Below are 18,132 nucleotides of genomic sequence, written 5' to 3'. Positions count from 1 at the left end.
AAGCATCACGCTAGCCAAACAAGAGACTCCGTACTTACGTCGTAATCATGACCAAGGAACTTTCGTCAAGAAGAAGTTTTTTAACGTTACATTGTAATACACCAAATATGGTGCACCTTTATGTAATGCTTTGTGGCCATCAGAACCTTTCAATTGTATTGTACGCTCTATGGTGAGCCTTTATTCGATCAATATAAACAATGTTAACTTAACCACATACATCAATTGCATTTTTACGTGTTGAAATTATTTAATTGAAGAGTTTGTTGATCAATTTATGCATTAAAATAATTATTTTAGAAATTTAATAGAATTAATGACTGATTCAAACTTATTTTAACTATACTTGTTAATTTAATATATTTTTGCATGTTCCAAATATGTAATTTTTTATTTTTCTTTAACAACACCAGTACAATACAACTTAAAACATGTATAAATTAAAACTAAAAAACCAATTGTAGCACCAGTGGAAAACAAAAAGAAGGGGCCTTTAGTCTTGATTGGTAATACCAACCGTTACTAGAAGGACCTTTTTCATCTCCGCGCTTAAAGCCTCCTTTAGTCCCCCCTTAGTCCTGGCCGGTAATATCACCCGAGACTAAAGGCCCTTTAGTCCCAGTTGGCAACTCCACCGGGGGTATAAGTATCTCTTCTCCGCACCCTTCTTCCTCCTCACTTCACTCCCCCGATCCGCCGCCTCTCGTCTGCTCCGCCTCAGCCGCCGCTAGCCCCCCGTCGACGTGTGGCGCCTCCTCGTCCTCCTGCACTACCGTCACTCCTCGCTCCTCTCCGTCATCCTCAGCCCCGGCCTGGCGCCCACGCGCGCCCTCTTCACCCGGCCCAGCCACGCCACTCCCGTGCCGCCATCGCCAGCGCCAGCGCCGCCACCCTTGACGTTGCCCCTCTCTCCCTCTCTCCAGTGCCGCCAGCCGGCCGGCCGCCGCACACGACGTGGTGCCATTGCCACCAGCCTCTTCCCCGTCCGTCGTGCTCGCGGCTCCTCGTCGTCGCCCCGCGGCTCGTTGCACGCATGCCATCCCCGTCCCCGGCCTCCTCATCGTTGTCGTGCACCTCCCGGCCACCGCTGGCTCATGAAGAGGTACACACGTGTGGTAGCGCTAGCGCAAGCCCCTAGCTTGCTGACGCAAGCTGGATTTTTTTTAAATTAGAAAATAAATTAGAAAATTCAATAGAAAATTTGTAGAAATCAGTAGAAAATAGTAGAAATTAGTATTAAGTGGTAGCAATTTTTGTAATTTAGTAGATCAGTAGATCGGTGGCTGCATCGGGATGCCTGGATCTTCTCTCTCCTAAACCAGGCATTGGTCTTCCACCACACTGTGGCTTCTCTAAGGTTACACAGATTCTACTAGAGGATGTTGAGATGCTCCCGCTGCAACTCACTTGTGAGAACTGGAGCTAGATGATGCGATTGAACGTGCTACACGCATGTAGAACCTTATGTTCTTCACGAGCAACAACTTGGATCTATTTATCTACTCCCTCCATCCCAACGACACAAGTGCATTTCTACATACCTAGAAATACAATTATTTTGGGATGAAGGCAGTATACCTTAAAAACAATAGATAAATATGTTAAAATAATTAGCACCTTTATATTGATCCACTTATTTTTTCACAATATCAGCCATTATACATTAAAACACCAAAGTATTACTTTGACTCTTTGTTTTTATAAAAATATTTATCAAAAAGTGATATATGTATATTTTTATGAAAGTATTTTTCAAGACAAATCTATTTATATGGCTTTCACATTTCCAAACTCAACAACTTAAAAATTATTCATGATTTATATTCCCAATGTTTGACCCAAGCCTTGTGCAAAACGACTTCCTTTGCGAGTACGGAGGGAGTATAAAGTTTGAGGAGAAGTTTAAGATACCACCTGAAGGTCTAGTGCAGTCTAGCAGGTTGCACTAGTTCTGATTTCTGAAACTGTACTCTACTGTAGCATGCCTGAAAAATAACTGCATGCAGCAGCTAAGCGCAATATTTAAAGCGTGTTGTCTGCATCTGCAGCAACATAACATCCTGAATTGGATTCATGCATCCAGTGATCCTACCGATTGCATTTGAAATTGTCCTGAATTCTCACGGTACTGTACTACTGCGCATTCTTGCTGATGATGGCGCGCTTGCCCGGCCTGTTCACCAGCCGGCAGCGCTGCTCGTCTCTGCAGTGCTGAGCTGATGGCATCAGGGTATGCATGGTACGTCCTCGAATTTAATTTCACCGATCCCCTGGTGGCAGCTGACCCCGCCTGAACGTAGTATCGACCCGCCTCGAGCCGCGAACCATTCGTTTGCCCAGAGTCGATCGCACGAGTATTTACTACCTCTGCGTTTGCTACCTTCTCAGTGATCTGTTCCCCCGAAATACGCTGCAGTATATGTACTCTGCTACTCCGCAAATTCTTTCCCTCTGTTGCAAAGATACATACACTCCTCTACAAGGAATTCACTGTTCTACCGTTATCAGTTTCCATGCCAGCTTCGCAGGTTCTTGAATAGGCTTTATTTACAACCACTCCATGAAGTAGGAAATTTTCTCTTCATTCCAAATTATTGTTCCTTTTAATTTTACCACAAGTCGAACATGTCTAATTTTGATCAAGTTTATAAAAAAAGTACCAACATTTATATTATCATATTATTATATTAAATCCATCATGAATTATGTATAAATAGTGTATTTATTTGTTATTTTGAAGATCTATATATTTTTCTATAAACTTTATCAAAGTTAGAGATGTTTGGCTCAGGACAAGGTAAGAATGACCAATAATTTGAAACGATGCATTAACAATTGGTAAGTGTCGGAGAATAGAAAAGTTCACTCTATCCCTAAAAACATTACATTTGTTCAGATAACCCCTGAATATCAAAACATGATCGCGCGAATTTTCACCTTTTGTTTCTTCCTATAGCAAAATGTTGAAGTTTTCAATTGTAAGGACCTCATAAACTGACATTGAACATGCAACCCATCCTGAATCGTGCATCTTGCAGCTGCCTTGTAGAAATTGGATCCTCCGTTTTTTGAAACCGGACTCTCCAGATTTCCCAAGCTCACTGTGAAAATACAACAAACGCCTTCCTGAAAGGGACCTCATTAGGAATATCGCACCTTGGGTTGCTTTAGCGTCGATAGGAAGGATGTCCTCAAACATCGTAGAGATGCAAGAAGAACATCAAAGGGGGTTGGAATAGATTTAGGGTTTGAAAATAAAAATAAGTAAAGATAAATGTATTTAATCTATTGGATAAATTCTCAATCGGCCGTGGCCCTTTATATTTGTAGGGTGAGAAGATCTTACCCTGAGTAAAGTCGAATTAGATACAAAATCGTGACAAACTTGAACTATGCTCTCCAATTCATCAAAAAACCTGACCCCCCGGTTTTAATTGACGCGTCCCATTTTGATCATCACAAGCTATACTTGTTTTGATCAAAAACTATTCCAACTAAATATATGTTTGATGTACATATTCAAAGTATGACTTCTAACAAGGAGTTGATTTTCTAATTGATATTATGTAGGCCGAATGTATCTTTTGGAAAATAAATTCGTTCCCTCTGCCAAAAAATCATGCTTCCGACGTGTAAACCGGTGTGGTCACATCGCGTGCATGCATGAACGCGAATGATTTTGATTCCATCAGTCAGCTGTTAGCTTCATGCTCTTTTGTTGTGTTGTACACGTGCGCGTGCTTGCAGCAGATAGTGGACGCACGAGACTCGTGAGATCACGCAGTCAACTTTTGGTACGGTACTGCGCATCACGAGATATATAACATTAAAAACAAGAATAGCAAAACAGCTTTGTGTCACGTATGTATATGTCACCAACTTTTTTACATCCTACATGATTCAAATTCAAATTCGGAATCCAAACTGTATACTATATATGTGCAATTATGTAGTAATTTGTAGCGTAGTGAGCGCGTGAGCTGCATTCGTGGACGGATCATGGATCGTGGAACTACTATTCTCTACGGCCAGAGGAGCAACCACGAACCATGTCACATTCTGGGGTGCTGGGCCCATGCGTGCCAGAGGGAGAGTGCCTGCTGAGATACCGAATGCTCCTATACAATAATTGTGGGTGGGCCACCTGTGCTCCCCGAAGTCAGAACTGAGAGAGAATTATCAGCCGAGAAGGTAGACTGCCATCCAAAAAAGCCTCTGGTATGGCGACCTATTTGGTCGTTATTATGTACACCGATACACGTCCCAACATATTTTCTTTTAAAAACATTTGCCTAAGCATGTTTTTCATTAAAGAGAAGAAGCGGTGATACCATGGCAAGGTTTCAGTGAGGAGTTGTAAGAAACACAACCACACATCTTACTATTACTAATTGGAGGCTTCTTTTAAAGCCTCCAGATGAAGCTACGTAGAATCCTAGGTAGACACTCTAGAAAAAGAGAGAAATTCTAGAAATTCTTAAAAAAAAAAAGCAAAACAACTGCCTATCAATCGGTAGACTCATGTCCATTGGATCTATTATGCTTTTAAAAAAATTACCCACCTATGTCATTATGAAAATAGCCTAAAGTAACCCCTTAATATATATCTAAATTACCCATCTCTACCATTATATAAAATGAACTAAAGTAACCCCCTAATCTTCATCTAAATTACCCACCTATGCCATTATAAAAAATAATTTAAAATAAACCTCTAAATTTGCAACTAAATTCCCCACCACTAATAGTTAAAAATAACATAAAGTAACCCTTTCAATTTACATCTATATTACCCACATGTTCTATTAGTAAAAATAACATAAGGTAACTCTAAATTTGAATCTAAATAACCTTCATTAAAAATATACACCAATCTACATCTGTATATGATTCTAAATCATCTATTTCTTACATTATTACTCCCTCTGGTCTTTTTTACACGTGTTACTAGGTTTGTTCTAAGTCAAAAAAATATAAAAACATATATACTTCCAAATATATGCACTATCAGAATATATTATATAGTGAATTTAATGAAACAAATTTAATAGAAGATATCTGGTTATATTTTCCTATAAATTTGGTCAAAAATGGAAAAGTCTGACTTGAAACAAATGTGACATATAAAAAATGGAGGGAGTAGTATATAATATAATAATTAAGGTATATATGCATGATGTGTATCACCATTTCTGAATACGTAGAGGAAGTGATGAGAATATAGATTTCTATGTTAAAATTGTAGCTCAAACTTAGGGTTCGTTAAACAAATTAAAGTGCATACATGCTATGCAAAGTGAAAAGTTAAACATTATAAATGTGGATGTGTTGGGGGGAAATGTTAACGACCTCCCAAAGCCCATGGAAACAACAATCGTAAAGGCCCAGGCCCACCTAAGGTAATAAAGACTGCCGCCGGCCCAACATGGGAGGCGAGAGCCACGCTCCGCCTCGCCCAACCCAGTATCCCAAGGTCGGGTGCCCCCGACCCCTTGAAGACCAAGCTCCGCCTCGCCTGACCCGCGGGCCTGGGGTCGGGAGCACCCGACCCCGCGCCGCAAGATTCCGCCTTGCCCGACTCAGGGCACAGGGGGTCGGACTCACCCAGGCCCCCCAGACAAGTATCCGCCTCGGGCGCGGATCTCGTGGGTCCCCCTGTCGATCTCGCCATAAATGCGCCGCAGTTCTATTAGGAAGAATGACATCCGTGTCCCCGACGCAACCCGCCACAAGTACCCATGCGCGGCCGCGCAGTACAAGCTACAGTGGCTGCGGCCTCCTCCGATTCGCTACAGGGCACTCATGGCCTGCGCCACCCGGAGCAGGAGGAAGCCTCGCCCGTTCTCGCGCCCCGCGCGTTCGACGGCAGGGACGCGACGTCCGTCTTCCGCGGGCCGTCAGCAAGATGGCGGGATCCGCCGCCTCCCCCAACGGACACAGGTGCCACGACGAAACACTATCATCACGCCTGGCGGCGACAGCCGCCGAGGAGACCATCGACGGGATGCGACGGCGGCCGTCCTCCTCCGGCAGATGCGCCGGCAGGGGCCGAAGGCCGGCGAGGACGCCGGTGGCCTGGGGACTTGGTCCCTCCCCTTGTGTTGTATTTTACCTAGCTTTGTTTATCTCTTTTACTTCTCCTCACACCCGGTCTCGCCTGTAACCTCGGTGGCCTCCTTGCGCTATAAAAGGAGAACCGGGGGGCCTGAGACAGGGGACGCTCCCAAGCCAAGAGAACACACCCATACCCATCTAGAACATCAGTGCACACCCAAGAGACCTGGGATCAGCTCCCTCTCTCGCCCTCCTGTAACCCCTACTACAGAACCCCGCGTGGGCAACACGAGCAGCTCCCGATACTGGACGTAGGGCATTCCCTTGCCCGAACCAGTCTAAACCCCGTGTCTCCCACGCCACCATCCGAAGCCTTACGCGCATAAAAGAAATTTACTAGTCTAAGTCTTGACCCGCTAATCTTGACAACGACAGGATGAAAATGTTATAGAGTAATTACTAACTAAATCTATCATAATCAAATGAAGATAATAAGTATATATCTATATAAGTATTGTGTTAGAATATTTAACGAATGAGAGGTAACTCAAGCCTTAAGGTAACCATTTTGCAGTAATGTGGCCTCATTTTTTCAATTGGAGACTCTACATTAATTGTCACGAGATATGCTAGAAAATAAAGATAAATCCTAGAAATTCTTACAAAAATTAGAAACATTGAACATCAATCATGAAAATCTAATAATCATAGTCATTGGTCTATTATATTTTCTAAAATGTTATCCAACACTATTATTATGAAAATAGTCTAAAATAAACCCCCTAAACCTATATCTAAATTACCCAACTCTACCATTATAAAAAGTAATTAAAGTAACCTCATAATCTTCATCTAATTTCCCTATGCATATCATTACAAAATATAATTTAAAATACCATTCTAGATTTGTATCTAAGTTACCCACGTATGTACGTCGCTGTTAAAAATAACCTAAAGTAAACATCTAAATATTGATCTAATTATCTTTATGTTCATCATACAGAAATGTCTAAAAGTAAACTAATATATAATTCAAAATTACCTATTTATGTCATTGTTAATATAGAAATACTAAGTTAAAGTATGTACACATGAGGACCATTTTTTACATGTATGTGAGGAAGTCGATGGAAAAATATTAATTTTTCTAAACACAATATATGAAGATGCGATACAAAATGAAGAAAATGTGAATGCTGATGAAAAAATGTATAGAGTAATTACTAATTAAATATCAATCACAACTAGATAAAGATAAGTACACATCTATATGAGTATTGTGTTATAGAGTATTAAATAAATGAGAGAGTAGTAAGGTAAACAATTTTTGTTATTAGCTAAGATTCTAATTTCTAAATAATTTTCGAATGTAATAGATTTTAAAAATGTTAGTCCGTGCAGGAGCACAGGTTGATGGACTAGTAATAATACTATAATGCCGCAAAGCGACCACCTCAGCTCCACAAGCAACGATAAAAAAGCACGCTCCCACTGACGCAAACCAATTTGGCACTATAAATGACCAAGAAACCCATGCAATGCGTAGAGACCCACGGCGAAGTACCCATACCAACGGTAGAATTAAATAACCTGGATGCACCAGCTGCAGAGGCAAAGAGATCATATGCACGTATGTTTTGGAAAAGTAGAGGATAAAAAAGGCAGAAAATCCCTATAATTAAAATGGGAAAAGGGAAATGGTCATTTTCTTGTGTGGTGGGGTGGGACACGTACTAAGAATCGGTGAGCACGCAGTTGCTCTTGTTTGCATTGCATACGCGCGCTTGTGTTGTTGTGCACGTGCATGCAACAGCAGCGCATGCAGATGGATACTGCTGCGGCAAGACTCGATCATGATCAGCGAAGCAGCTTGCATGCTAATTCTTGCAGGGGCCAAGGCCAGAGCGGAAGGTCATCAGCTCCCTCCAAATCCGTACGTGCATGCCTGCCTTGTGTGCATCTGTCACAAGTCACGCGCACTCCATCTATCATCATTCCGTCCATCGTTAGATTTTGGAGCCATATATGTCTGAATCTTGTTTCTTTCCTAAGTTCCTTGTCTTGTTACATGCCCTCGTTCCATGCTTGCGTGCGTGCAAATTTCCAAGGCCGTCGATTCATTCTAATTGATAATCTCCACCACACACTTTAGCAGCGGGCCGGGCTGACAAAGAAAAACCCAAATTGTTTCCGGCCGAAAAAATCACACGCCACGGCCGCTGGTCGGGCCTTCCACTATTTTTACGTGTAAAAACAATTGAAATAAATAAACGAGCCAGGCCGAGCTCGACCATTTTTATTTCAGATCGGCAAAATATATCACCGCCATGCCCAGCCTATTAGAGCCATGGGCCTGGGTCGGACCGTTGGGCCTTGCCTAAGGGCAAGTATATTGCTACACGTCAGCGGTCTCATAGGTCGTCTCATGCAGTGCCACGTAGGATTTTTTATGATGTGGAGGAGAGAGAGCGAGGAGAGAGAAAGAGGTCGTTGCTTCGCGAAACAACCACCTCATGAGCTAAATTGTAGGACTACGAGATAACTTAACAACCATTGTACGAGTTATTGTTGCCATGCAACTCATAATATTTTATTTTTCTTATGCACAAATTAAGGAATTATATACCACTACCAGACAACTTATAGGACAACCCATTGTACAGGTTGCCTGTTAAATCATCTCAAGATTACATGTCAATACATGAGACCGCCTATTAGACGATACCAATGTACTTACCCTAACATCACTCTTGTTTTCTTGACGGCCAGACAGCCATGGGATTTATCATTCGTGGCCCACCACCAAGCAAATCAAATTTTCTTAACTCTTTATGATTGGCATTTAGCTATCGAGGAGTATTTACCTGGTGGTTTTTGGCCGCCAAGATTCTGATAGTGATTATCTTGAGTCGACCATTACAAACTATTATCTTTTTATGTGTTGGGTTTTGATATTTTAAATGACTTGAGGTACAACTATCTCAAAATATAGTTTAACAAAAGTATATAATCTTGCTATGTTTTATAAACATATTGTAACAAAAATTACTAGTTAAAGTTGAGTCACTGGTTCTTTTATATGCATGCTCTGTTTTAAAATACTAGTCCTCCTTCTACAAACCACTGTAGAAAACCGATATGTCACTGGCACTCTGAACCTGACCGAAATGCAGGAGGATAAGCAATTTTATGATGTCTTGTAAATAAGTTACTAAAATCAAATATGTACTGTACCTAAAACTACTCTGTTTACTTACTTAGCCGTTTCAACAAGCTCTGTATGTCATATAACCACTTCACTTCCGACGAGCCTTTCTATTTTCTCAGTACGCACAACTCATGTCTTAGCGTGTTCATAAACGAGATAGATTTAGGGTCTCTTGGCGCAGCTCCTACCGGCTCCGGCTCCCTAACTGTAGTGCACTGCAGCACATCCCAACCGAAGTCAGAGCCAGAGGAGCCACTTTTTCTTGGCTCCACCTGCTCCTCCTCTTCCATAGTTCATTTTTGGCTCCTCACTACAGTGTGGCACAATAGTGCTATAGTAGCGTGTGAGAGGAGCCAGAGCCAGAAAGAACGAAGCGGTGCAAAGGGACCCTTAGTACTTTTGGTTGATCAAGTGAGACGAGGGATTGTTCAAGGGGTCAAGCATGAAGTAGGGTAACGAAGTGAAATGGTAGAGACTATCCAGTAAGTGTTCGATCTTTTCATATGGAAAACAATAATAAACTATAAATTGCAATATTGCAAAAAAAAAGTTTTTCATCTCTAGCTAGTCTTTCCGATGCTACTATATATGTTAGCTATATGACCAATCCAAATATGGTTACCCTCTAATTACTAGGTAGTCAAAGCACACTTTACTGCACGCGCAAGTAGTTTGCATCCGTGCCCTGTTTTTTCATCGTTGCAACCGTTAAGACAATATTCTCGATCACTCCAGTAAATCCAGTAAAGCACTAAATACTCCTTGCATGCACAACTATTCCCTCCGTGCTTGAAATTGTTGACGTCCTGGGCTCCCGTCATGTTTTTGCAAAAGCTGATGTTCTACGCTCGCTCGGCCACGCTCGGACGGGTTTACCCCTGGCGCTCGCGTCCGTTCCGCTCGCCACCGGACTCGGCATTAATTCCTCGATGCCTTGTTTCTCTTGGTCGCCGCTCGTTCTCGGCTCTCGCGTACGAGTAAAGGCTGCTGCACGCGCCTCCCTTCCTCTCCGCAGCACCCGCCTCCCTTCCTGCTCGCTTCCTCGCCGCCATCGTTTAGGCCATGAAGTCCGTCGGCGCGCTGGACTTGGAGGCCATGAAGTCCGTCGATGTGCTCGTCTCCGTCAACGCGCTGGACTCTAATGTGGCCATGGAGTCCGTCGATGTTGTGCCGGACTCCGTTGACGTCGTCGTGCCGGACTCCGTCGAGCTTGTGCCGGACTTCGTCGACGTCGTGCCGGACTCCGTCGAGGACGTCCCAGATGACGACGAGGTTGTGCACTGTCCTCGCTGCGGCACGTTGCACGCTGGCGGCGTCTTCGGAGATGCTTGCTTCCAAGCTCGCCAGAACGCTCGCAGGTGTGCACGTTGTGGCCTTCTACATGAAGACTACGACATCTCAGAAAAGTGGCTCCATCTAATGGACATGTTCGATTGCGAGTTCTACATTCCTGATGTGGCTAAACTTGAGATGGATGGTACTATAATCTTGTGCACTGATGAAGTTTTGAAGAAGGTGGATGAGCATACTAAGAAGCAGCAAACAAAGAGCACTAAGGTACAGTAGATGCATCTCACAATTTGGCCATTGCAAACCTAAGATACACGCATCTAATAATTTGCATAAACTAACTTGCATCTTCTAATTTGTTTCAGCAAGACTAGCAAGTGCTTCGGCTAGCAATGAAGCTTCACAAGGGATTTGCAATGGCAGCCTATCTTCCCTCTCTAGTCTTTGTTTCTGCAAGTGAGGAATTTTTATATTGTTGCAACCTTTAAGCTTCATTGCTTCCTTCAAAACAGATTGTAGTGTTACAAAAATCCTATTTGCTTTTCATGGAGTGTACTCCAAGGATGCCTACAAAACATGTGTTCAAGAAATTAGACCTTCTAAACAATCTTTCTTGTATTGAAACAATGGAATGGATGATCATTTACCTGTTTGACTACTGGAATTAGATCTTTCATTGTCTTAGTATCTTTCTTGAATTGAATAGCTTGAATAGCTCGAAAAAAACCCAAATCTAGAATGTTAAAATCTGGAGAATTGGGTGGTTGACATATAAGCTGTATGTCAAACCCATCTTGCTTAGCAACCTCACAAAATTGAGGATCATCCACTTTTAAATGAGAAGGAGCATTGTCTTGTTCTATGAAAATCGGCTTGTTCACATCTTCTCTTGGCCACTTGGCTCTAATTGCAGGCAACACTTTATTTTTCATGAAATCTCTTATCACCTCCCTTGTGATTGATTGAATTGGCTTGATTACTTGCTCTCCACGAAGATGATTGTGACTTCCTCTAATAGCTTGTTCAAAAGTGACTAGTGGAAAGCAACCTATTTTGCCATCAAACACACATTCTCCATTTCTAAATCTTGGCCGAGCACATACACACAAGAACATGATCCTAGGGATGTAGTTCTTGTTTTTGCAAGTGCGATGTGGTTCATCTTCCTCGGGTAGCAAGTAGTACCTCTCAGATTTTTGAGAAAGGTAGAACCATTTCTCATCAATAAACACAAAGTCAAACAAATCCTTAAACTTTGGATCATCAACCAAACCTTGCTCAATCATGCCCATGCATCACTTCAACCTAATCTTCTTGTTAGCTTCAGTGAGGTAAGGTTTTATGCTACTAGAGTGGCGCTTAAGCAAATCCTTTTTCAAATACCTTTGTATCCTAGATTTGCTAATAGCAATTCTACTAGACACATCTTCTATGGTCATTCTTTGCTTGAGAGGAATGTTACGCAGTTGTTCCAAATCAAGAGGGGTTGCTTTACGGTCACATCTACCTTTCTTTAGACTAGCAACCATGACCGGAATGTTTTGAGCAAGTTGGTTTTTACCTTGCTTCCATATGCGCTGAACTGATCGAATCTTTACTCCAAATTGACCGGCAACAATTGTTGTATCTTGCTTTCCTAGTTTCCTATTCTTGCTTGTCATCAACAATGCTTGGTACACTTGTTTTCTAACATGTTCAGGATAGTCATGCTTCGGCGGGTGTACTTGAACGGGACTCTCAACATCTTGTTCTAACATGTAAATATAGGAAAAAGAACAAACTTATTCATAGTAAAATGTAGTCACGACACGATCTAAATATAGGGAAAACAACAAGCTTATTCATAATAAAATGTAGTCACAACATGATCTAAATATAGGGAAAACAACAAGCTTATTCATAGTACTCACGTCATGATATAAATATAGGAATAAAACAAGCATTTTAATAGTACATAATCAAAATAATGACCTTGCTTACCAGCTAGGTTTTGTATGTAATCAAAATCAACAGCTCCAAATTCATTTAGTGGCAAGTTCAAATTGAATCCTATAAAAAAGAAGAACATGCTCGTTTAGCGACAAGAGAAGAAGAACATGCAGCAGGAGAAAACAAAATGGTGTTTTACATGCACAAGACAAGAAGAGGTAGTACCGTTGCCATGCTCGTCATCTTTAGGCTCGTTCAAATCAAATCCAACGTTGCCGTCGTCACCTTCATGCTCGTTGAGATCCAAGGGAAGGTTGCCGTCGTCATCATCCTCTCAACGGACGTTTAGATCAAAGCCGAAGCAAGACTCAGCCATTGCGCCGTAGATGTGGAAGGAAAAAAGCTAAGCCATGTGAGGAAGCAAGCTAGCACGGCAAGCAAGCAAGCAACGAAGTGAGGAGACGAGGCGTTTAAGCAAGCAAGCAAGCAAGGCTCATCGCGCGCAAACAAGGCGTTTAAGCAAGCGGTGCAACACGGTCGTAGTGCCAAATGAAAAAACAAACGCGCCCAAATGAAAAAACAAACGCGCCCAGCGACTTCTGCTGCTCAGCGCACGCGCCACAACCAATCCTTCGCAAAAACTGACCTAAAAAATGTGCCACGCTGGGCCCAACAGTGCCATGCAAAAAATCCCATGCAAATGAAGCCCCCAGCAAAAAATTTGTGGCTGCCAGGAATCAACCCCAGCTCGCCACTCTCACGCCTCAGTGCACTAGCCATCTGAGATGGGTAACTTTCTTGTATGAGATGCACACGCAACCATATTTAATAGGGGCAGACAGGGAAAAATATCCCCTAATTAATCACTCCTTGGTAAGCACAATTATGTCCTAAACGTCAAGAATTTCGGGTACGGAGGGAGTACTAAATATTAGGCGCGGCTGCCCTGCTTAATCTAGCACCAGTTACCAGTATACTCCTAGATCCCCACCGTACCCGACGGCCATTTTGAATTAAATGATCATGTGCAGTAAGTACTTCATATAGTAATGGACCCTGGATTGATTGGCTGGATCATCATTTCAATTTTTGAATCTATGGCTCTGCCAATTTCAAACATAACCCCGATCGAACATAATTAAACATATGAGATGTACAGCAGATTAATAAGTACAGCTGGTTTGAATGGCGCATCCATCCAAATTAAATGTAGTAATAGTATGATTTAGTAGTAGTAAACCGACAGGGCTACAGCCAGTGGATCCATGGATCTGCAGCATGAATAATGATGCATCCCAATGGGGTAACTACTCTAGCAGTGCAGTGCAGTAAAAAAACACCTCGTCTCTTCACTGAAAAAGAGGAGGATCTTGGAACGAAAACAAGAAAGGAAGAGATGCCATAGCTAGTAATAAGTGGTAAAACCTAAAGCAGCCAGCCAGATGGATGTATAAAAAGAGGCTGAGGTGCCTGTTGCCCTGTTGGATGCCCTGTCAGAGATTCCTTCGGATTTACAGTGGGTGAGATGGTTCGTACAAGTTGTTATCGCTGCCTCAAGTTCAGTGCGGCCAATGGGAGCGCAAAACGTCATCCCCATTGTAGCAGTATCCGTTATCCGCTAATCACCTCGGTTTACGTTAATCACCGTGTTGTCATCATGTCGATCTCATCGATTCCATCTGTGCGCGCGCGGTGATTAATCTATCCATCTCATGGAGAGAGTGAATGATTAACGAGGCGGGCGATAACCTGCCGCGACATGGGGCCTGGATGTGAGAGCCGTTTGTTTTTGTCATTGGAATCATCCTTCCTCGTCCGTCCCTCCGTCATATCCTCGTCATCTCTCCCTCCCTCCCTCTCTCTCTTGTAGGTAGCTTTTGCATGACTGCATGGAGCCATGGACAAGGACTGAGCTTTCCCCGGCTCCCAAAGCTAACCTTATGGGGGTGTTCAAAAGTTAACCTTCTGCTTCTTCCTTTGCTATTACCACAGTAGTAGTATACTGTACCTGCTTTCAACTTACATTTACATGCAATCAAAAGTTTTTCACTGATGCAGGGTACTAACGGTATGCTAGGGCCCATGGGCTGGGATAGCATGCACTGTTTAATTTAATTGTACAGCAGCAGAGGATATGCCAATGCCACACCACACCGTAGTATACTAGTGCATCTCTTTCAAATTGCAACCACATACAGGAGGGGGATCGAGGAGCATACGTAAAGCACAGCACGTGCCGGGTCGGATAAGATACCATCCTCCTCCATCTCCTTTTCAAATTGGAGCGGGAACGCTTAATAAAATTACCCAAGGCTAGCTAGCTATGACAGCAGCAGGGACCATGAGAGCATGGGGTCGCCCAACCCAACCCAGGGCTCTGAAATTGAAGTTGATAGTCACAACAGAGAACAGAGTTAGAGGCAGGCATGTTTTCAGAGTAGATATGACTGCAATTCCTTCCTCGCCCCCATTCAGAGCGAGTCGTTGGTAGATTCCCAATGCCGATGCTGACCTCATCACATCGATCGCCATGCACACCCAGAAGCTAGTGGACTGCAAATTTCTCCCATTTTATTATCTCCGGGTTTCACCGGCATCTCCCTTCCCAAAGCTTAACTACTTCCTCACCAAACACACTACTCCTACTACATTCTTGAGCCACACACTCTCCCTCCAAGTTCAAACTTTCCCTGATCTCGCCTTCCCTCCAACGCAACACCTCGTTGCTCGATCAACAACACCATTGCTAGCTCGGCAGGCAGCAGCAACAGTAGTAGCTCACTGCCCGTCTTCTTCTTCTCGCCACCATCACCATGGGGAGGACCAAGCAGTCGTCGTCGTTCTGGTCGTCGCGGCGCCGAGCCTCCTCCGCGCCCGCCACGCCCAGGCCGGAACCGCCCGTCGGCTGCATGTCCATGGTGCAGTACCTCATCTTCGCGCCCGGCGCCGGCTGCGTCGGCCGGCCGCCGGCCTCCTCCAACGCCATCGTCACGCCGCACGGCGACTTCCAGAGCCCCGACAATTGTGAAGGCAGGTGCAAGAGCGGCTTCGAGGCGCCCAGGAACAGCCTCGACCTCGACGCTGACAACCCCAACGACATCCAGGTCGCTTGCTTGCTTGCTTCTTGCTTACTGCATTTGCTGCCTCCCTGATTGGCTAACTGTCCAATTAATTGCTCTAATCCTCTGTTGAATTCAACTGTGTATCGTGCAGATCGGCGTGCAGATCGAGCCGGTGTTCGACGCCCTGGCGCGGACCGACATGCGCCGCCCGAAGCCCACCGCGCCGTCGTCGGAGGCCGAGACGCCGCGGACGCCCAGCCTCGTCGCGCGCCTCATGGGCATCGACGGCCTGCCGGACCAGCCCTCGCCGTCGCCGCCGGGGCAGCACCACAAGACGAAGCCCGCCACCAGACCTTCCTCCTCCTCCAAGGAGAACACACACTGCAGCTCGGCGCCGGGCAGCGGCAAGGGGGAGAAGAAGAAGCGCGTCATCCCGGAGTCCATGAACCGGCGGGAGCCGCTGCGGAGCCTCAGCTGCAACGTCGAGGCGCGGTCCCTGCCGGACACGCCGCGGGGGTCCACGTCGGCGCGGGCGTCGTGGGACGGGCCCAGACTGTCGCTGCAGGCGCTGAAGGAGAGCGTCCTCGACCGCGCCGCGCAGTACATGTCCATGCCAAGCTCGCCCACCTCCTCCGCCGCCGCGGCCGCTGCCGGAAAGAAGAAGAAGAAGGAGAGGGAGCGGGCGGCCAAGGAGCATGCGCGCGAGATACTCAGGCAGGCCAAGGAGAACGTCGCCACCCGCAAGAGCAAATCCTCGTCGCCGGCGGCGGAGAAGAAGAGGCACAGCAGCTTCAGCAACAAGGAGAACGTCGCAGCTCCGGTTGTGGAGGACAAGCTCGTCGTCGTCGTCCAAGCTGCTGCCAAGCCGACGACGGTGGCGGCTAAAGCGCATCAAGGCGGCACCGAGCATCCTCCGCCGTCACACAACAGCCCCAGGGTGCCGCTGGCTCCGAGGCAGCAGTCGCCGCCGCCGCAGCGGGCGAAGCCGTCGCGGCCGCCGCCACCGCCGCCGCCGCTGGACCCGCCCGCCAGGACGAGGAAACCGGACGGGTGCGAGCGCTTCGCCACGCGGATCAAGAAACCAGCTGCTGCCGCCGGGGGCCAGCCTCCTCCTCCGGCGTCACCGCCGGTGGCCCTGCCGCCCGCGCCGGCGACCACGTCGTCTGTGCCCAGCCAAAGGCATGCTCCGTCGACAGTGCCGGTGGAGGAGAACCCCGAGTACCGGTACCTTCGGACGGTGCTGGAGCGCGGCGGGTTCATGCGGTCGCCGCCTCGGCGTCCTGGCCGGCCGTACTCGTCGGCGTCGCCGGTGGACCCGATCGTGTTCCACCTCCTGGAGCTGGAGCTGCCGGCGGAGGAGGCGCGTCTGGGCCCACTCCGCCACCGGTGGAACCGGAAGCTGCTGTTCCACCTGGCGCAGGAGCTCCTGGCGGACCTGCTGCTGGTCCCGCAGCAGGACGCCTCGGCGGCGGCGGCGTCAGGAACAGAGCGTCTTGCTCATCTGGCTCTGACCGGCGCGCCGCTACTGGGGAAAGTCTGGAGGAGGGTCCGCGGCTTCCCGGCGGCGGACTGCCGTGTGGTGGGCGACATCGACGCGCTGGTGGCGGCGGACCTGGAGGAGTCACCGGCGCGCGCACGGCGGCTGGCGGAGCACCCGGCGGTGGCGGAGGAGGCCGGGGACGTGGCGGAGGAGGTGGCGGACCGCGTCCTGGAGGCGCTCCTCGGGGAGTGCGTCGCGGAATCCGTTTCTCTCTCCTGACACGGTCGCCGCCGCCGCAGCCGTCGTCACGTGCGCAGGCGAGGTAACCGTTGGGGGTGGCGTGGCGTGACGTCAGCCGGGGCAGCGGATCTCGACGGGAACAGCGGGGGCGCGCTCACTACCATGCTCTGCTGCTCTGCAGATGCCCCCACAGAGTTGGCTGCGGCAGAGGCCACGCAGCTTCTGCTCACCGGTGCTGATGGGAACGTGGCGTTGCCTGCCATGCCTCGGGACGCGTGCGCGGCGTACAGTGAAGTGACCGCCGCCGGCGTGGCGGGTCACCGTCGGCGTTTGCTTGGAATTCTGTTGGCTACGTGTATATAGGTACCGTCGGAGTAGCTCTCTGTGTCTCTGTACTTGAACATCCTCTTGCTCAATACAGTACACACTGTTGCTGCGATCCTTTGTGTTTCTAGGGCCATGGCACCTGTTTTGATTTTTGAAAGGTGTGCATGTCAAGAATTGATGGACACGATGATAACGTCTGTGATCGGTAGGGTGCATAGTCCCAATCCACAGCTTCGATGTGTTTGGTAGCATGCATAAGACCGCTTAGCTAATGTTAGGGACACTGTCAGGAAAAGCGTCTTCAGTATCGGGTCCAAACTCTCCTTCAGTACCGGTTGTGCAACTGGTATTGCTAAGGCAACACTAAAGGGGGTCCTTTAATTTAGTACTGGTTGGGGAGATCAACTGATACTAAATTGGCTGCCACATCACGCGTGGCTGAGGCTAAGTCCCCAACCGGTACTAAATTCTTTTTTCTTTTCTGTTTCTTTTCTGTTTCTTTATTCTATATTAGTATTTTGTATTTATTTCCTTTACATATA

General features: G+C 46.3%; 1 protein-coding gene across 1 annotated transcript; it reads left to right on the top strand.

Annotated features, from left to right (window-relative positions):
• The first annotated feature begins 14,736 nt into the window (after positions 1-14,736).
• Positions 14,737-17,921, top strand: LOC101766443 (bromodomain-containing protein 4). The gene is made up of 2 exons (XM_012847334.3): positions 14,737-15,585; positions 15,695-17,921. The coding sequence occupies exons 1-2, from the start codon at positions 15,295-15,297 to the stop codon at positions 17,300-17,302; spliced, it is 1,899 nt and encodes a 632-aa protein (XP_012702788.1). The 5' UTR covers positions 14,737-15,294; the 3' UTR covers positions 17,303-17,921.
• The last annotated feature ends 211 nt before the right edge of the window (positions 17,922-18,132 follow it).

This window comes from Setaria italica, chromosome VII (genome assembly GCF_000263155.2).
Source record: "Setaria italica strain Yugu1 chromosome VII, Setaria_italica_v2.0, whole genome shotgun sequence".
Classification (NCBI taxonomy): Eukaryota; Viridiplantae; Streptophyta; class Magnoliopsida; order Poales; family Poaceae; genus Setaria; species Setaria italica.
The sequence above is the reverse complement of the archived record's forward strand: the minus strand, read 5'-3'. Positions and strand labels throughout refer to the sequence as shown.